We start from the raw sequence: 19016 nt of genomic DNA, 5'->3' as shown, positions 1-19016 counted from the left end.
ACAACAAGAACTAGAGCTGGTTCTGACAATATGTTGTGAAAGGTTCCCCACCATTCTGCGCCTCCCACCCCCCCGGAAGAATCTCAAGTGGGGACCATTAGAAAATGAGTTTAGGAAGAAAACACATCTGCTCACTTAAGTTAAGATAGCCCTCTGGAGTGACCAGTTGTCTTGCAGGACTTAGGCAAAGTAACATCTGCCCCACTTTTTGAGGGTCTGCTACAGAATTTTCAGTACAGCTGGTGTCCTCTAGGCTCTTCTGGCTTAAGTCTGATGTGTAGCTATGCCCTAATTCAGACTATACAGGTCCATATTTATTTGGCGCAGCTACCAAAGACTGTAACGGGCTCTGTCTCCTGAGCCTCTTGCCCTCAAAGAACAGCTGAGCCTAAGACAAAGATGGGGACCAGATATTTCCGGGAATTGCTGCAGCTCGGTTGAACAGTACTGGCTTCTCCCGCAGAAGGTCCTTGGTTCAAATCCTGGCAGAACTGGGAAAGAACCCCTGCCTCAAGCCCTAGATAATACTGATCTAAACAGACAAGGTATTTATTCGGCACGATTTGTCCCTAAGTTGCTTGACCACATCCACAACATCCTTTAACAGCCATGGCTTCCCTCAAGGAATCCTGGGAAATGTAGGCTGCACACGGCGCTGGGAACTATAGCTCTATAGAGGATCTCCTAACCACCCTCAGCAACCGTAACAGGCAACACCAGGAACGTGCAACACAGCAACTCTGGGCATGTGCAGAATGCATTCCCCTCCAATGAGCAACTACAGTCCACTCTCGCTAAAGTAACGGCAGCCAGAATTTCCAGGTCAGGGAGAGCGGAAGCAGACACAGGTCACTGCCCCAGAACTGAGTTGGAGATCTGTTGATTGTTAAGGGTGCTAGGAATTGTAGTTCTGTATGGGTAAGCTACAGTTCCCAGGATTCTTGTGGAGGGAGCTGTCCACAGATGAGCATTTTGTTCAAGATCAGGGTCTGACTGGTCACCTAAAGGAAAGGGGGGAATTATATTGGAAAGCAATCTCGCAGGCTTCTCAGCAGAGGGAGGCCTTCTTCATCACTGCTATTTCATCCTTTTAACTGGTGATACCGGAGATTGAAATTAGGGGATTCTGAACCCAAAGCACACGGTCTATACTACTGAGCTGACGCACTGTGCTGTGTTATTGGGCAAGTTAATCAGGGCGTAGGTGGAGAGCAGTGATTGGAAGATTCTGCATTTCAGCAGAGACCTAAACTTAAACCTTCTGGCCTTTGATTGGGCTGACACTGGGTGCAGAATCTCATGGCTTCATTTGCAAAAAAAAAAAAGCCCCTAGTCTGTATAGGTGCAAAAAATAAGTTTGAAAGTTGGGGCGGGGACCTGATTTGAAACTGATCTTTAGAGTCCTACGCAGCTCTTTTCCCGATACCCCTCCCTCAAACAGAATGAATAATAAAAAAGTAAAGAAATGTACATTAAACTATGCAAAATAATTTTGCAATTCGGCACAATTCACAATTTTGCTGCTTTTGGTGCAAAGTTGAGGTTTCCTAGGCAAAGTTTTCCCCTTAATTATTATTATTATTTAAGAGTTGAGGTTTATTATTATTCTTATATATTCAGGGGTGGCGATTTTGCCAAAAGAGCACATCATCACAAGCATTAGCCTCAGAAGAAAACAAACAAACATGGTTTCCAACCAACATTGCTCACGCAGAGAAAAGGGAACTTGGGACCACAAACTGAAATGCCACCAGCACAAATGCGCTACACGTTCAGGTGTGGCCGGGTAGCAACGCCAAAGGAAGATGGGGGGGTGGGGCAGTTTACTGTTGCGGGGGCTTTCCATTGTCACCCCCTTCCCTGTTTGGGCCTATCTTGTTCGGATAACGAATTGGAAAGTTGCAAGGGGAGGCAGGCCAGGGAAATATATTGTGGCATCGTGGTGGAAGTCAGAAAAGGAACCTATGAAAAAGCACAGGAGACACAATACATAGCAAATATTCTTCTAGATGTGGGAAGCGGCAGGCGACAACTGCTCCTATTCCATCTCGTACTCTAGTTCCAGAGAGAGAGAAAAGAAGGGCAAACTTGAAGGTCAAATTGTATGCATGTGTGCCTTTTGAGCCTTACCTCCGCGGCTTCCTTCTCAAATTTCTCAATGGTCCTTTTGTCGATGCCCCCACATTTGTAGATGAGGTGGCCGGTGGTGGTGGATTTCCCAGAGTCCACATGTCCTATGACAACAATGTTGATATGGGTCTTCTCCTTCCCCATCTTTCCTCTCCTCGGGATCTGTGATCGGCAGGCCGGCGCTTGCGGAGGGATGGAGAGCTCAGCAGCGGCTGTGACCGGGCGAGGCGGCTGCTGCAAAGAGCAGTGCGAGAGAGGAGGAGATCAGGAGTGTCGCCAGGAGCAACAGGAGCACAACACAACAGCCAGACACGCAACTGCCACAGAGCCTTTTCCAGCCCCGGGGTATGTGTGTGTGTGTGTGTGTTTGCGTCTTTGTCTGGGGTTTCCTGTCGCAAAGTTAAGCCTGTGCTTTAGCCCATCAGATCTTTCGCTGGATAAACAGCAGGCAGAATGTAGGCCAGACAGAAGGAGGATTTTCTGTCTGCCATGGGAGAAATCCACCCCGACTCTAGCTGGGAAAAGGAACCCGTTTTTTGTTTTGTTTGTTTTTTCCTTCTGGGTCCACCCCACTGACACCAACGGCAACCCCGTTGCGCTGCAAGCCAGAGATCCCTGCGCAATCTCCTTCTCGCCCCAAAACTGCCTTTTTTTAGAACGGGTAGCCTCTCCTAAAAACCCCTTTCCCAAATAAGCGATGTTTGGTTCCGCCACTCTTGTGCACAAAGTGTGCTTTCATTCCCACGCACCCCAGGTATATAATAATTGCAAGAACTCCTTCATTGCACCTAATCCCGTGGACTACGCTTTCCTAAGCGACATAAATTATCTCTTTCAGCTTCTGCCTTCTGGAAGAAGGTATAGGGTTATAAAGACCAGGACTAGCCGCCTGAGAAACAGCTTCTACCCAAATGCAATTTTAAACGCAGTATAAGGAGTCTCTATAATATATTGTATTTTAAAATGGGGTTTCGGAATTTTTAGCGGTTTTTGAATGTCTTATGTAGATTTTTCAATTTCATTGTTCTGTTTGGGACAATGAAGATATCGTATCGAAAGCAGAGAGGTTTTCTTCTGCACGGGCATTCAGATCCACCTCAGGAAATTTCCCAGTAAGCTCATCTTCGGAAAGGACAATATGGTGCCCACAAATGGAAAGAGCCAGAAATAGCTGTTTGGTGTGCTTCCCTAGAGCGGCTAAACAGGAATCTGGCTGTGCGTGGAAGGATCAAGCGGTGGGGGGGGCGGTAAGGGGGGAGGGAGAGCTCAGCTTTCCCCCATAACACCAAGATGTAGCAGAGGCAGATCTGGAAATCTTAGGTCGATAGAAGCCTAGAAGCCTACGTTTTCAGCTTTCGAAACCTTTACACAAAGCTGCGCTCCATCATTCCAAAATAAAAGAAAATAAAAGCCTAATTTTCAGACACTCTTGCTCCTGTGCTGGGGGGGGGGGTTTGAAATCCACCTGCCTCTCTCGCCGTATCAAAACGTACCCCAAATGCACAGGGAGGAGGAGGGGCTATAATTTGGGAATATGGACTCTTTTTGCAAGCAGGCTCTGCAAATCGCACAGCCTCGGCTCGCCCAAGTTGCAAAATGTATCTCAGTGCATAAACCACCATATCTGGTTCTAGAAGCCTCTATGTTCATGCAACATAAAACCCCAGCCATTTTCTGCTGCTCATTTCTGTCAAGCTGAGCACGGCTAATTCTATATATCTCCCGCTTTTGGGTTGTGGTGTGATGGGGTGGGGCGGGGTGGGGGGGGGAAGGGGGTGTATCTGAAGGTTGTCCCTGCCACTCTTTTGTCACACGCCACCCACATGAGGGATTGGATCAGCTAGGAAGGCATGCAGCTCTCAGCCACATCATCCCCCCCCCACCCGCCTTTTGCAAGGGGTTATTTTTAAAACCGAATGACCCAACCTATCTCAGATCCCCTGCGGAGCTAAAAACGCCGCGCAAATCCCTGCAGAGCTGAAACGAAATAAATTCTGGGGGAAAGCAATGCAAACCTGCTGCAACCCCCCCCTCTCTTTTTCCTTTCGCTGATCCCCCCCCAACACACACCTCCTCCTCCCCCAACAAAAAAACCCCACCTAATTTTCAAAAAACAATTGGGTTATTATTATCATGATTATTTGCAAATCGTATAATCTGGCCAGGGATATGGTGGCAAGGTCAACCGGTGCGACGCAGGGAGGGTTTTTGCTAAGCTCTCTCCAAGCCCCCACCTGTTCCCCCACCTCTAAAAAAAGGGGGGGTTCAATTTCTAAATGCGAAGAAGGCCTTAAATGTGTAGGAGGGAGGGGGGGTGTCGAGACAAGACAATAAAGCCGGGAGGGGGGCGCGCGCGGGTTGGAATGACTGTGCAAGTTAAGAGAGCTGCTTGGAAGCAAGACAGAAAACAGGATCCGGACCCCAGCAAAGCGATTCCCCCCCCGCCCAGGAGTCCGATCCACAGGCCGGTTCTGCCGGAACGCCCGTTTGGGTCGCGGATGCTCCTGGCCGGCTTAACTGCCTTAGGGGTCGCGCGCCCTGGAACCCGCACGCGCGCTTGCTCTCCTGGACCCGCTTCCACAATATCACCTGCGCAATTTGAAGGGGTGGAAATGGTTTCGGGGTTTTTTCGGGGGGGGGGATTACAGAAAAGAGACAAGAGACGATTCCAGACGGGAGATTGCAACGGAGGAGGGGTTGGGTGGGAAAGCGCAATTTTGCAAAAAGCCATCGCCGCCTCGCCAAACAAATAAAACGCCCGTTATTATTGCTCTTCCTTTGCGAAAAAAATTAAAAAGCCCAGCCTTCCCCCCCTTTTTTTTTTTTGCAAAACGTTTAAAGCACCAACATCCCCCCCCAGCTTCAGTATTATTATTTTTAAAGGCTGCAGCCCACACTTTCCTCGCTGCACCTGTTCCAGCCCCCTCCCCATTTTTGCAAAGGTATCCCCCCCCCCAAAAAAAGAAATAAATAAAAATGGAAGGAGGGGGGTTTGGAAATAATGGTGCGTTGTCCTTCGGCAGCAAAGCAAGCTTTCAAGACGCTCTTACCGGCAGCTGTGGTCTCAGACAGCAGAGGCTGCCAGCTTCGGCTCGGGCGGCTTTATTTCCCCGGGAGGGGGTCCACCTATTGACGGCGACGGCGCAATGCAGTCACCCCCCTCCTCCTCCTCCGGCGGCTGCTGCTGCTCTTCCCCCCTCCCCTCCGCACTACAGCATTGCGGTACAGAGAGCCGGAGAAGGGAGAGGGCGGAGGGTGATGGATGGAGGAAAAAGGAGGAGGAGGGACGAGAGGGAAGAGGCTGCGGGGGAGGGAGGAGGGGATGCAGCAGGTGGAAGGATGGATGGAGAAAGAGAGAAAGGAAAAGGTGGAGGGAGGAGGAGAAAGAGGGAGGGATGGAGAGGAATAAATGCGGGAACAGGGCGTGATATGGAGCAGCGTTAGGACGCGCCGCCAGTTTGTTATGATTCATCCCCGTTACCATTGCTTCTTCTGATCTGGTGACGTTTGTTTCCTCATCTTCCGCTTAGGAATCGCCCCCCCAGGAAATCTCTCAAAGCGATTTCACGGTGACAAAGCCATTCCATATAACATATATGAAAATAAGCACAATCCCCCACGCAGCAACAATTCAGAATGATTTCATACAGGGAAAGCTATGGAAACAAACACAATTCCACGCGTGGCAAGAATTCAAAATGATAGGAAAAGCTAAAAGCACACGCAAGTATATATGTAAAGGTAAAGGGACCCTTGACCATTAGGTCCAGTTGTGGACAACTCGGGGGTTGCGGCGCTCATCTCACTTTACTGGCCGAGGGAGGCAGCGTACAGCTTCTGGGTCATGTGGCCAGCATGACTAAGCCGCTTCTGGTGAACGAGAGCAGCGCACGGAAACGCCGTTTACCTTCCCGCCAGAGCGGTACCTATTTATCTACTTGCACTTTGACGTGCTTTCGAACTGCTAGGTTGGCAGGAGCAGGGACCGAGCAATGGGAGCTCACCCTGTCGCAGGGATTTGAACTGCCAACCTTCTGATCGGCAAGTCCTAGGCTCTGTGGTTTAGACCACAGCGCCACCCGCGTCCCAAGTATATATGTAGCGAGAGTTTAAAACGATTTCGTACACAAAAACTGAAAACAAGCACAGTTCCATGTCTGGCAAGAACTGAAAATGATTTCGTGTAGGAAAACAATGCAAAACACAAACATACATTGACACAAACAATGAGAATCAATGCCATTCATACAAACAATTCAAAACCATTTCATGTGTAAAAACATGTTCAATACAAATACAGACTGGAACAGAGGTTATAGTGGTACCATCCCACGAAGCTGAATGTTGAATGGTTCAGGACAGACAAAATAAAGAGCAAAAAGTGAACAGCTCAGTCCATAGAGCAGGAGGCCTGTAATCTCAGGGCAGTGATTTCGAGCCCCACGTTGGGCAAAAATATTCCTGTACTGCAGGGGGTTGGACTAGATGACCCTGGGGAACCCTTCCATCTTGACAATTCTGTAATTCAACTCGGATGGCTTTTAAAGAAAGGATGAGATAAATTCGCGGAGGAGGAAGCTACGAACCACAATGGCTGTGTGTTCTTCTTCCTTCACTGCTGCAGGCCTGGTATGCCTCTGAACAGCGGTTGCTTTGAACCCAGGGCATTCCTTCTGCATGCAGGACAGATGTACCTCGACTGAGCTGTGGCCCTCTCCCAACATATTCAGTTTCTACAACCTTTCCTTATAGGGCTAGTTCCCCACAGAACCTGACCGCCTTCATTGCCCTCCCCTGAACTCATTCCAACTTTTCTATAGTCTTCTCGGACAGCAGGACTTGATTAGGTTGGACTAATCTGACCGTAAACTTTGGTTCTATTCATTCAGCCTAAAATTGCATTAACCTTTTATTTTTATTTTTTGCAGTTGCATCAAGCCGATGACTCACGTTCCGCTGCTAATCAGCAGAACCACATATGGAAGACTAAGGATAGAGATCTTTCCAGATTATTTTTCACATAAGGAACAGGTGACATGCACATATGAAGAATTTAAATCGGTGTGGTCAACATGGCACAGTCAAAATAGATCACAGCTCCCGTAATCCTGAACCATTTGCCATACTGGCTTGGTCCGACGAGAGTTTCCGCCCAGCAATGTCTGAAGGACTCCATAAGACCTATCCCTGACTCAGATAAATTTAATGGCATGTGGAATTCATTTTTACAATGTTTTGGTTTGTAATTACGGTCATACATAACATTTATCCTCCCCCAAAAAATCTGGGTTTCACTGAATTGCTTGGCCATATCATATTATATGTCCATCTTATATGTACTAACAGTGAACTCATCAAACAGCAACAGCTCAGTAAGTAGAGCGTGAGACTCTTAATCTCAGGGTTGTGGGTTCGAGTCCCAGGTTGGGCAAGAGATTCCTGCGGGGGGTTGGACTAGATGACCCCTGAGGTCCCTTCCAACTCTACAATTCAAGGATTCTACGCGATTGTGGTGAGCTAACAGCAGGCTCAGATCACTGCAGATGGTGACAGCAGCCACGAAATTAAAAGACGGCTGCTTCCTGGGAGAAGGGCAATGACAGGCCTAGACAGCATCTTGAGAAGTAGAGACATCACCTTGCCAACAAAGGTTCATATAGTTAAAGCCATGGTTTTCCCAGTAGTGATGTATGGAAGTGAGAGCTGGACCATAAAGAAGGCTGATTGCTGAAGAATTGATGCTTTTGAATTCTGGTGCTGGAGGAGACTCTTGAGAGTCCCATGGACTGCAAGAAGATCAAACCTCTCCATTCTTAAGGAAATCAGCCCTGAGTGCTCACTGGAAGGACAGATCGTGAAGCTGAGGCTCCAATACTTTGGCCACCTCATGAGAAGAGAAGACTCCCTGGAGAAGACCCTGATGTTGGGAAAGATGGAGGGCACAAGGAGAAGGGGGCGACAGAGGACGAGATGGTTGGATAGTGTTTTTGAGGTTACCAGCATGAGTTTGACCAAACTGCGGGAGGCAGTGGAGGACAGAGGTGCCTGGCGTTCTCTGGTCCATGGTCCAAGAGTCGGACACGACTAAACGACTAAACAACAACAGCAGCAGCAGCAGCAGCAGGCTATAAGGGGATCTCAAAGTCTGCAGAGGCACAAAAAAGGGTGAGGGAATAATGAATTTAAAATTAAACACAGAGAGAGAGAGAGAGCAAAGCATGTTTACTGACCACAGTTTCCAAAGTGGTTTAGCAATCGACCCCTCTTCCCAGGGAATTCCGGGAATTGTAGCTCTGTGAAGGGAATAGGGCGCCTCCTAAGAGCTTTCAGCACCCTGAAGAAACTACACTTCCCAGAATGCTTTGGGGGAGCCATGCCTGCTTAAAGTCATATGACATTGATTTATGTCTAGATTCAGCACATTCAATCATTTACATAGTGCCATCATTGTAGCCGGTGCTTTAAAGAACAGCATAAATAAAAAAGATGAAGAAAGAAAGAAAGAAAGAAAGAAAGAAAGAAAGAAAGAAAGAAAGGGAGCTGGACTGGGGTTCACCCTCTTTGAGCTCACAATTTAAATAGAACTGGAACAAAAATGTTTCTCAAATTGAAAATCCAACATTTCCTAATTTGGCCTTAAAGCCAAAGACCATGTTTTTGGGATTGTGTTTTTGAATGCCACCTTTGAGTGATACACTTTTTGAAAACATTTAATATCTTCAGTGTTGAATCATACAGAACTTACAGAACTCTTGCACATATTTTTTTTTAAATGAGCTAGTTGTACTCAGACCAAACTCACTGAAGTTAGTGGACATGACTAACCTAGGTGCACTATTTTCAGTGGGTCTACTCTGAGTACAACAACACCTCCAAAAATCCAGTATTATCTATAACCAGGAATGTTGACATTTTCATTCAGATTTGGAGAACATAAAAAAAAAAACCCCACATCTTCGTGAGTATCGTTGCTCTCTGCCTCTGGATATATATGCAAACGCACCTGTTAAATGTATGTACAAAAGAGCCCAAGGGAAAACATTGCACTGCCAAGAAGAAGTTTAAACACGTGCGTTGTCCAAGATCACTAGCAGGATTGAATCAGACCCACACGGCCGTTCCTCTTGTTTTAACAATGAAACACTGCCTGACAGCTTTGACAGTGCTATAAATAGCAGAGAACACAGTTAAAATGCAAACCTCAGACCAGATTAATCTGGACCGGTTGGAGCTGTGTGATATTCTTTCCTTTTTAATCAAATGTTTCTGGATCATTCATGCAAGGGCTGGCCACCCCAACCCCGTGTCGAGACAGTCTTGAATGTTATTTTTAGCATACCCTCATCTCTGCCCTTCTCTGTCTGGTGCTGGGCAGTTCCACGGGGCAGCTGCTGCAGAGAGCACTGGAGTCTTGTCGTTTTTTATGTTGCTACAGAAATACACGGTGTGAGATTGCCAGAGAGAAGGAAAGGACCGACTTCTTATTCTCTTCATCCCTGCCCATCCTGACTGGTGAAAGCCAGCCAGGAGGGGTTGCTCAGATGGGTCCAGGCCGTAAGGGTCAGCAAACCTTTTCAGCAGGGGGCCGGTCCACTGTCCCTTAGAGCTTGTGGGGGGCCAGACTATATTTTTTTGGAGGGGAGGGAATGAACGAATTCCTTTGCCCCACAAATAACCCAGAGATACATTTTAAATACAGTGGTACCTCTGGTTGCGAACAGGATCCGTTCCGGAAGCCCATTCGCAACATGAAAAGAATGCAACCCGCAGCGGTGCGTCTGCACACACACAAGTTGTGATTAGCCGCTTCTGCACATGCGTGTGGTGTCATTGTGCGTGTCTGCGCATGCGCAAGCAGCGAAACCCGGAAGTAACCCTTTCCGGTACTTCCGGGTCGTAACCTGAAAGAACGTAACATGAAGTGGATGTAACATGAGGTATGAGTGTAAAGGACACTGTTATGTACTGAGTTGAATGGGATCCAAATGCAGCAGTCTGATTGGTCCACAGGAGCCACCCAATCCAGCTCCAGGTGGAAGTGAATCTGCAACCTGATTGGCCTACAGGAGAATCCCCGAATTAGCCAATCATGTGGGGCCCATTGTGTAAATAATGTACGTATATAAAGCAGACATTCTGGGGGAACTTCCATTCCTCCTCACCACTATGAGCTGAATAAAGAGCATGAAATCCACTCTCGACTCCGAGTATATTTCAGACACATTCTACTCATGTAAAAACACGCTGATTCCCGGACCGTCCATAGGCCAGATTTAGAAGGCGATTGGGCCAGATCTGGCCCCCGGGCCTTAGTTTGCCTACCCATGGTCCAGGGCATGATGAACGCATCTTCCTGTGGGTGGGGGGGTTGGACTTGATGACCCTTGGGGTCCCAACTCTACAATTCTACGATTCCTGTGCTGGCTGCCCTTAAACAGGCAGTAGTGTGCTCACTCCCGAAGAGAGCCACCTCAGATCCTCTGGTTTATAACAATTACCACCTGGTCGCAAATTTCCCTTTATTGGGTAAGGTGGCGAAGAGGGCAGTGACGGAGCAATTCCAGGAGTTCCTGAAGGGTATACGTGAAGATTACGTGGGCTCGTTTCTACCATATTGGCTTGAATATAAGCCTCACTCCCCCCCCCCCAAATTCCAACCGTCAAAAGTTAAAGTGCGGCTTAAATTCGCAAAAAATTACAAAAACGAGCTTTGACAATACCGCTGCTGAAACAGACATGCAGTAAAACGGAACGCACAAAAAAAGTTTTGTTGCCGATTTGCCAGCTTAGGACTGTTCATTTGCCATTTGCGAGCTTGTATGCCTGCGGAATTGTAGCAACTGAAGAGCGATTTGCGATTTTAGCAATTGTATAGTAAGTTTTGCGGGCTTGCAAGATCAAAGACTTAAATTGGCTCGGAGTTACAATTCTACCAACCATAGCGATTTTCAGCCTGTAACCCAATTTTAAGGGAGCGGCTTATATTCAGGTATTGTCTTTTTCCCCCCCTTGAATTTTAAAGGTGCGGCTTATTTGCAGGTACAGCTTATATTCGGGTCAATATGGCACATTGGACTCCAGAAATCTAGGGGTGGAGTTCATTGTCCACAAGTGCTATGGGAGGGGAAGAAGAGAGGGGAATTCTGGAATATTTGGAGTGGCTGAAATCTCTGTGCTTTGCTGATGCCCTCAAACTGGAGTCAGGGAATTAAAAATAAACCCTGATGTGCAAGGGACAGCCAGGAAAACTCGAGGCAGCTGGGTGCTATATTTAATGCCGGCTGCCTCTCCCCTATCAAGTTACCTTGTCTCTGATGCAGGGTGTTTTAAACTGCAGCAAAAGCTTCATTCATGAAGCCCAGCCCCAGTGTAAGGTGCTGAGATTTCTGATTGCAATCGTGCAAAGACACAAGCATGCAGTGACCTGTGTTTGTTTACTGTTTGATTTATAATCTTAATATCTTATGGAAACCACTTTGCGAGGGCAACTGCACTAAAGGGACCTCAGGAAATGTGGGTGGATGAGAAGGATCAAGATTATCAACAGTCTGGAGACCAAGCCTTTTGAGGAACGGTTGAAGGAGCTGCATATGTTTAGCCTGGAAAAGAGGAGATATGGTTGTTGTTGTTTAGTCGTTTAGTCGTGTCCGACTCTTTGTGACTCCATGGACCAAAGCACGCCAGGCACTCCTGTCTTACACTGCCTCCCGCAGTTTGGTCAAACTCATGCTGGTAGCTTCGAGAACACTGTCCCACCATCTCGTCCTCTGTCGTCCCCTTCTCCTTGTGCCCTCCATCTTTCCCAGCATCAGGGTTTTTTCCAGGGAGTCTTCTCTTCTCATGAGGTGGCCAAAGTATTGGAGCCTCAGCTTCAGGATCTGTCCTTCCAGTGAGCACTCAGGGCTGATTTCCTTCAGACTGGAGAGGCTTGATCTTCTTGCAGTCCATGGGACTCACAAGAGTCTCCTCCAGCACCAGAATTCAAAAGCATCAATTCTTCGGCCATCAGCCTTCTTTATGGTCCAGCTCTCACTTCCATACATCACTACTGGGAAAACCATAGCTTTAACTATACGGACTTCAAATATCTCAAGGGCTGTCACATGGAAGAGGGGACAAGCTTGTTTTCTCCTGCTCCGGAGGGTAGGACTCGAACCAATGGCTTCAAGTTACAAGAAAGGAGATTCTGAATAAATGTCAGGAAGAACTTTCTGACAGTAAGAGCTGTTCACCAGTGGAACGGACTCCCATGTTAGGTGGTGTACTCTCCTTCCTTGGAGGTTTTGAAGCAGAGGTTGGATGGCCATCTGCCATGGATGCTTTACCTGAGATTCCTGCATTGCAGGGGGCTGGATCATTGGGTTCCCTCTCAACACTACAATTCTATGAAAGGGTAGCAGTTCTACAGCAAGGACAATTGTGTTTGCTGAAGCGGAGTGATGCTGTAATTGGGTTTTATCCTACAGGTTCAAGCTGTGAGGTGTTAAAGTGCAGAAAGAGAGAGTCTGTTTAAGGAAGATGGGATTACATCATGTCAGGAAGCACCTGAATTTCATCTGATTGCAACAGCATACTTGGTGGAAGGGGAGGGAGAAAAGGCGGGAGAGTATTCTATTTCTCTCTCTCTCTCTCTGCTCAGATTCACATCATCTGTGTGTCTGAAGAGCAGAGACACGTCAAAGTAAAATAAACTGTTCCTTGCAAGATTTAGGTACAAAAGAAAGAAAAACAAACAATCCTGTTTTGGCAGTTCTTAACTGACACACAAAGCACAGACTCCACAGCAAGGCTCTTTGTCTTACTAGAGGACTGTGGCTTTGATAGTTACAAGATCCAGCAGCATGCATTGGTTCTTAGATGTGCCACCAAATTAATGCGATCTAAGCTGATTTTTCATGAGATGTGCAGCAACTCACTTATTCGGGAGTAAGCCCCATTCATCTTTTGCTATGGCAGCACCTACACATCGAGTCTTCCTGCCCATCTGTTAATCTATCATCTAATAATCACCTTCTACATAATTGGCTGAAGGCAATGTACAATAAGCACATCAAAGTGCAAGTAGATAAATAGGTACCGCTCCAGCGGGAAGGTAAATGGTGTTTCTGTGCGCTGCTCTGGTTTGCCAACAACGGCTTAGTCATGCTGACCACATGACCCGGAAGCTGTACACCGGCTCCCTCGGCCAGTAAAGCGAGATGAGCACTGCAACCCCAGAGTCGTCCGCGACTGGACCTAAGGGTCGGGGTCCCTTTACCCTTAATGTACAATAAAAAGAGGGGAAATATCTGCAAAAACTGGCAGATATATTTTTAAACAAATTGAAAGCATGCTTAGGATTGTCCTGCTAGTCAAGTACTTTGTTGACAGTTTAATCCTATACAGTGGTACCTCTGGATGTGAATGGGATCCGTTCCGGAGCCCTGTTCGCATCCTGAAGCAAATGCAACCCACGTTCGGGCATCTACACGTGCTTGGGTCGTGATTTGCCACTTCCGCGCATGCGCGTGACGTCATTTTGAGCGTTTGCGCATTCGCAAGCGGCGAAAGCCGGAAGTAACACGCTCCGTTACTTCCAGGTCGCCGCGGAGCACAACCCGAAAATATTCATCCTGAAGCATATTTAACCCGAGGTCCGTATAGTTAAAGCGATGGTTTTCCCAGTAGTGATGTATGGAAGTGAGAGCTGGACCACACAGAAGGCTGATTGCCGAAGAATTGATGCTTTTGAATTATGGTGCTGGAAGAGACTCTTGAGAGTCCCATGGACTGCAAGAAGATCAAACCTCTCCATTCTTAAGGAAATCAGCCCTGAGTGCTCACTGGAAGAACAGGTCCTGAAGCTGAGGCCTCAGTACTTTGGCCACCTCATGAGAAGACAAGACTCCCTGGAAAAGACCCTGATGTTGGGAAAGATGGAGGGCACAAGGAGAAGGGGACGAAAGAGGACGAGATGGTTGGACAGTGTTCTCGAAGCTACCAGCATGAGTTTGATCAAACTGCGGGAGGCAGTGTAAGACAGGAGTGCCTGGCGCGCTCTGGTCCGACTCTCACGAAGAGTCGGACACGACTAAATGACTAAACAACAACAACAACAACAAATGACTGTAAATGTGTATTCAGAACTACCTACCCCATTGAGTTCAATGGGGTTTACTCCCAGATAAATGGGTAGGGTTGCAGCCTAGATCTGCATAAATCAGCCCAACAAAGTCATATGTCGTAGAATCGTAGAACTGGAAGGGACCCTGAGAGTCATCTAGTCTAACCCCCTGCAATGCAGGAATCTCAGCTAAAGCTTCCATGGCAGATGGCCATCCAACCTCTGCTTCGAAACCTCCAAGGAAGGAGAGTCTACTATCTCCCGAGGGAGACCATTCCACTGTCAAACAGCTCAAACTGTCAGAAAGTTCTTCCTGATGTTTAGTCGGAGTCTCCATTTTTTTAACTTGAAGCCACTGAATGTCAAACTTGCCAGAGGATGGCTGCAAATACGGCAGGAAGATTCACGTGCAATCAAACCACCATTGAAACAATTCAGTGTAGTATCACATTTTTAAGAATTATTTTTCATTGTGTTCCATGTTATAAATCAAACATTGCCAGGAACCGTTTCTTTTTGTTTTCCAATATATTTCTTATCAATGAAAAAAAAATAGGTGTGGGGCAAGCAAATTTTTATTCTGAAAGTGTGACCCGAGGAAAAAACACAAAAACCACTCTGCCTGAAGACAATGGGTTGTTTTTTTCTGAGGCACCTCAGAACAATTATTTCTTATACGAACAGCTCACACGAACAGCAGAAAACAGCCTGCCTTCCCTTTGTTACCACCAGTCTAGAAGCAACTGAAAGGAGAACTAGCCAAGGTTTTAAAGGGAGGTCAGCATGAATTCCTGAGAAAATAGAGAGAAGGCACAAGATGGGGTCAACAGCATTCTTTATAGCCTTGCTGGTTTGTCGTGTTAAAGATCTTGTCTAGCATCTTCCCCTGTCTCTTAGCCTGGCAAGGTCATTTCTGCATTGCATTATAATGCCACCGGTGACGGTGTGCAGTCTCTTAGCTTCTTCTTCTTGCTAATCTTTGGAACTCACTCCCACAGGAGGCAGTGATGGCCGCTGTTTAGTTGTGGGTGAACATATCAGACGACACAGCGATTCTTCAAACAGCTCTTGTTTATTCACAGGCCAGAACAGAACTGAACTGAAGGGTTCAGCCAGTCTACTTATATAGAGCTCCACTAGAACGCAACAGTAACCATTTTCTGTAACTATCCAATCACTGAACGTCACTTTCAATTCCTTATTTGCATATGTGGACCTGAGTGAAAACTATCTACAGTATCCCCCTGCTGGCCCAGGGTGAGAACTTCAGTACATAACAGCCGCCATCTTGGATCGTTTTGGAAGAGGATTTGAGAAATTCATGGATTCTAGCCGTGATGGAGGCTATGCTCTGCTTTCCCAGAGCAAAGCTTCTGAATCCCAGTTGCTGGAAACTGCAGGAGCAGAGAGTGCTGTTGTGCTCATTTTCCGCTTGTGGGCTTCCCACAGGTATCTGGCTGGGCACTGTGAGAACAGAATGCTGGACTTGACGAGCCAAAGAACTGCACAGCTGGAAGGGATCCCAGGGATCATGTGGTCCAACCCCCTCCAATGCAGGAATCTCAGCTAAAGCATCCATGGCAGATGGTCATCCAACCTCTGCTTAAAAACCTCCAAGGAAGGACAGTCGATCACCTCCTGAGGGAGTCCTTTCCACTGTCGAACAGCTCTTAGTGTCGGAAAGTTCTTCCTGGTGTTTAGTTGGAATACCCTTTCTTGTAACTTGAAGCCATTGGTTTGAGTCCTACCCTCCAGAGCAGGTGAAAACAAGCTTGTCCCCTCTTCCATGTGACAGCCCTTGAGATATTTGAAGCCCGTATAGTTAAAGCGATGGTTTTCCCAGTAGTGATGTATGGAAGTGAGAGCTGGACCATAAAGAAGCCTGATGGCCAAAGAATTGATGCTTTTGAATTATGGTGCTGGAGGAGACTCTTGAGAGTCCCATGGACTGCAAGAAGATCAGACCTCTCCAGTCTGAAGGAAATCAGCCCTGAGTGCTCACTGGAAGGACAGGTCCTGAAGCTGAGGCTCCAATACTTTGGCCACCTCATGAGAAGAGAAGACTCCCTGGAAAAGCATCATACCCTTTGATTCACCTCAGAGCACCTGAAGAAGCCAGAAGCTGAAATGATTTGGTATTTCTGTTTCGTTAGCCGATTTAATAAATATATGCTTTTTGGTGCTTAACTATATCACTGGGTGACCTTAGGCCAGACACTTCCTCTCAGCCTAACCTACCTCACAGGGCTGTTGTAGAGGATGAAATGAGGACGGGGAGAGCCATGTACACCACCATGAGTTCATTGGGAGGAAAAGGTGGGATATAAATGCAATAAGTAAAAATAAAATAAATAAATGTATTGAACACACACAAAATCTTTTCCTGCATTGCAGGGGGTTGGACTAGATGACCCTCGGGTCCCTTCCAACTCCACAATTCTATGATTCTATGAAATATACAAATGAATAACTGTTGGAAAACGCCAATGGCTTCATCAGTTCGCTTGGCGTCTTTGCAAAGCAGCGATGCTGCTCAGGATCGCCATAGCAACCAGCTGCATCCCTGAGCAACCACTCTCCCTGGGATTCCTGCTACCTGTTATTCTCAAGCCACATCACAGAAATGGAGCCATCAGAGAGGAAGAAACAGCGTTTTCATCCTGTGCTGGAAGCTGACTCAGGTGCACAAGCGACCGCTTCTTAGCCCAAAGAGGCGAAGGCTCAAAGAGGCGAGGGGAACTGGGCCCATGCGGCAAACATCCTCCGAGCACCTTGGAAACTCTAGAGAAAGCATAAATACAAATTAAAGCACTGGTGCTGATATATTACCCATCCTTCACCATAACGCCCCAAGAAGGGTCACAGCAATTAAAATTACATTTGAAAAATCAGTTTTAAGTACAGTGGTACCTCAGGTTACATGCACTTCAGGTTACAGGCGCTTCAGGTTACAGACTCCGCTAACCCAGAAATAGTGCTTCAGGTTAAGAACTTTGCTTCAGGATGAGAGCAGAAATCGTGCTCTGGCGGCACGGCAGCAGCAGGAGGCCCCATTAGCTAAAGTGGTGCTTCAGGTTAAGAACAGTTTCAGGTTCTCATTTCTCATCCTGAAGCAAAGTTCTTAACCCAAGGTACTATTTCTGGGTTAGCGGAGTCTGTAACCTGAAGCGTCTGTAACCCGAGGTACCACTGTAATGTCTTATTTTAAAAGCTTTCTCCCAGTGTGCTGCGCCGGTGCTCCAGCAGGGGGTGACGTCTCCCCGAAAGACAGATGCAATTTTCGCCCAGTCCCTGTGGGACGGCCAGAGCTCTGCAAGAGAAAGGCGTCAGGTTAATCCCTTGGCTTGGATAATGTTTTATGCATCAGTGTTTGTAGGCGCACCCAGCTTCTGAAGATATGACCCATCTCTGAATCATGTCGACTGACTTACGTCCAGGCAAGAGGGCTTAGGGAAATGACCTTAAAGTGGGAGTGTCAAGGCAGACCAGGCAGAAGCAGCAACATTGCCTTGGATAATATCTATTTCCTTTGTATATAAAAGAGAGTATGGCATGACAGGGTGTCACCCTGGAGGCTGAAAGTTGCCTATGACTTACTCTGGATTTACGTATAAGCTAAACAAGCTATAGCTTAGGGCCCCACTCTCTTGGGGGCCCCAAAAAAATTTAAAGGGGAAAAAACCTGGATGTACATTTCCAAAATAGAAGATAAAAATCAAATAAAATAAAACCCACATACAGCAACAGTGTTTTGTGTTGTGTAGGCTCCTACGATGTAAGTCATGGGCCCCGCCTGCTAGCCTGCTTCCTAAAATATCCCTGGTTTGCTCATTTCTATATATAGGGTGCCTACATTCTGCATGGACTTTGCATTCTGTATGGACTTTTCAACAATTACTTTGATAAGTGGTACCTCAGGTTACAGACGCTTCAGGTTACAGACTCCACTAACCCAGAAATAGTACCTCGGGTTAAGAACTTTGCTTCAGGATGAGAACAGAAATTGTGCTCCGGTGGCGGCAGCAGGAGGCGCCATTAGCTAAAGTGGTGCTTCAGGTTAAGAACAGTTTCAGGTTAAGTACGGACCTCCGGAACAAATTAAGTACTTAACCTGAGGTACCACTGTACATATTTAGTTATGTGCAAATGGCTTGAGATTAGGTCCGTATTAGGACCTATTAGGTCCGTAAATTACCATATAGCATATATTCAACACAAAAAACAGCGACAATTTGTTGTGGACAAAGGACAGCTGGACATATAAAGGGCCCCATTACCTTCAGTAGCTTAGGGCCTCATCAAACCTAAATCCAGCCCTGCTTACTTCCAATAAGCTGTGTGCATGCTTAACAAGCAAGCCTGGTAGAATTTCATAGGGTTGTTGGGCAGAAAGCTTGCTGGGAAGTTTTTTCTTTTCCTTTTTGCCAAAGCAAAATCATTTAACAAATGACGTTTTTGAGCGGTTTTTATGGCTCAAAAACGGCCACTGATGCCAGCTGCAATATTCTGGATATATCCTGGCTATGTCCTACATTAGCAGTGCTTTTTTAAACAAATAGAGAATATTTAAGAATTATGTAAAACTTTATTGTACAAACAACTCCATATTAGCAGAAATTGAGTGATATTTGTAAAGGAAACGATCAAAGGAATGTATACAAAGCAGAAAGAAATGATATTATACAATGTAAACCTGTGTTAAAAAGAATGTTATATCAAACAGTATAATGAGAAGGATGGGAAGGATTGTGCTGATGTGTACTTTTACTATGTAAATAACTTT

The 19016-nt window shown here is 46.6% G+C and overlaps 1 protein-coding gene across 1 annotated transcript in view; it reads right to left on the bottom strand.

The window, feature by feature from the left end:
• EEF1A2 (eukaryotic translation elongation factor 1 alpha 2) overlaps nucleotides 1–5337 on the bottom strand; it is a 35477-nt gene extending 30140 nt beyond the window's left edge. Inside the window, exons 1-2 of the mRNA XM_081011378.1 lie at nucleotides 5181–5337; nucleotides 2131–2364 (exon numbers count right to left, since the gene is read on the bottom strand). Coding sequence (XP_080867504.1) covers nucleotides 2131–2274 — 144 coding nt within the window. The 5' untranslated portion in view covers nucleotides 2275–2364; nucleotides 5181–5337. The remainder of the gene's footprint in view (nucleotides 1–2130; nucleotides 2365–5180) is intronic.
• Between the last annotated feature and the right edge of the window lie 13679 nt (nucleotides 5338–19016).

Source organism: Podarcis pityusensis (genome assembly GCF_964106645.2).
Source record: "Podarcis pityusensis genome assembly, chromosome: 6".
Lineage (NCBI taxonomy): Eukaryota > Metazoa > Chordata > Lepidosauria > Squamata > Lacertidae > Podarcis > Podarcis pityusensis.
This window is presented reverse-complemented; position numbering and strand designations above follow the sequence as displayed.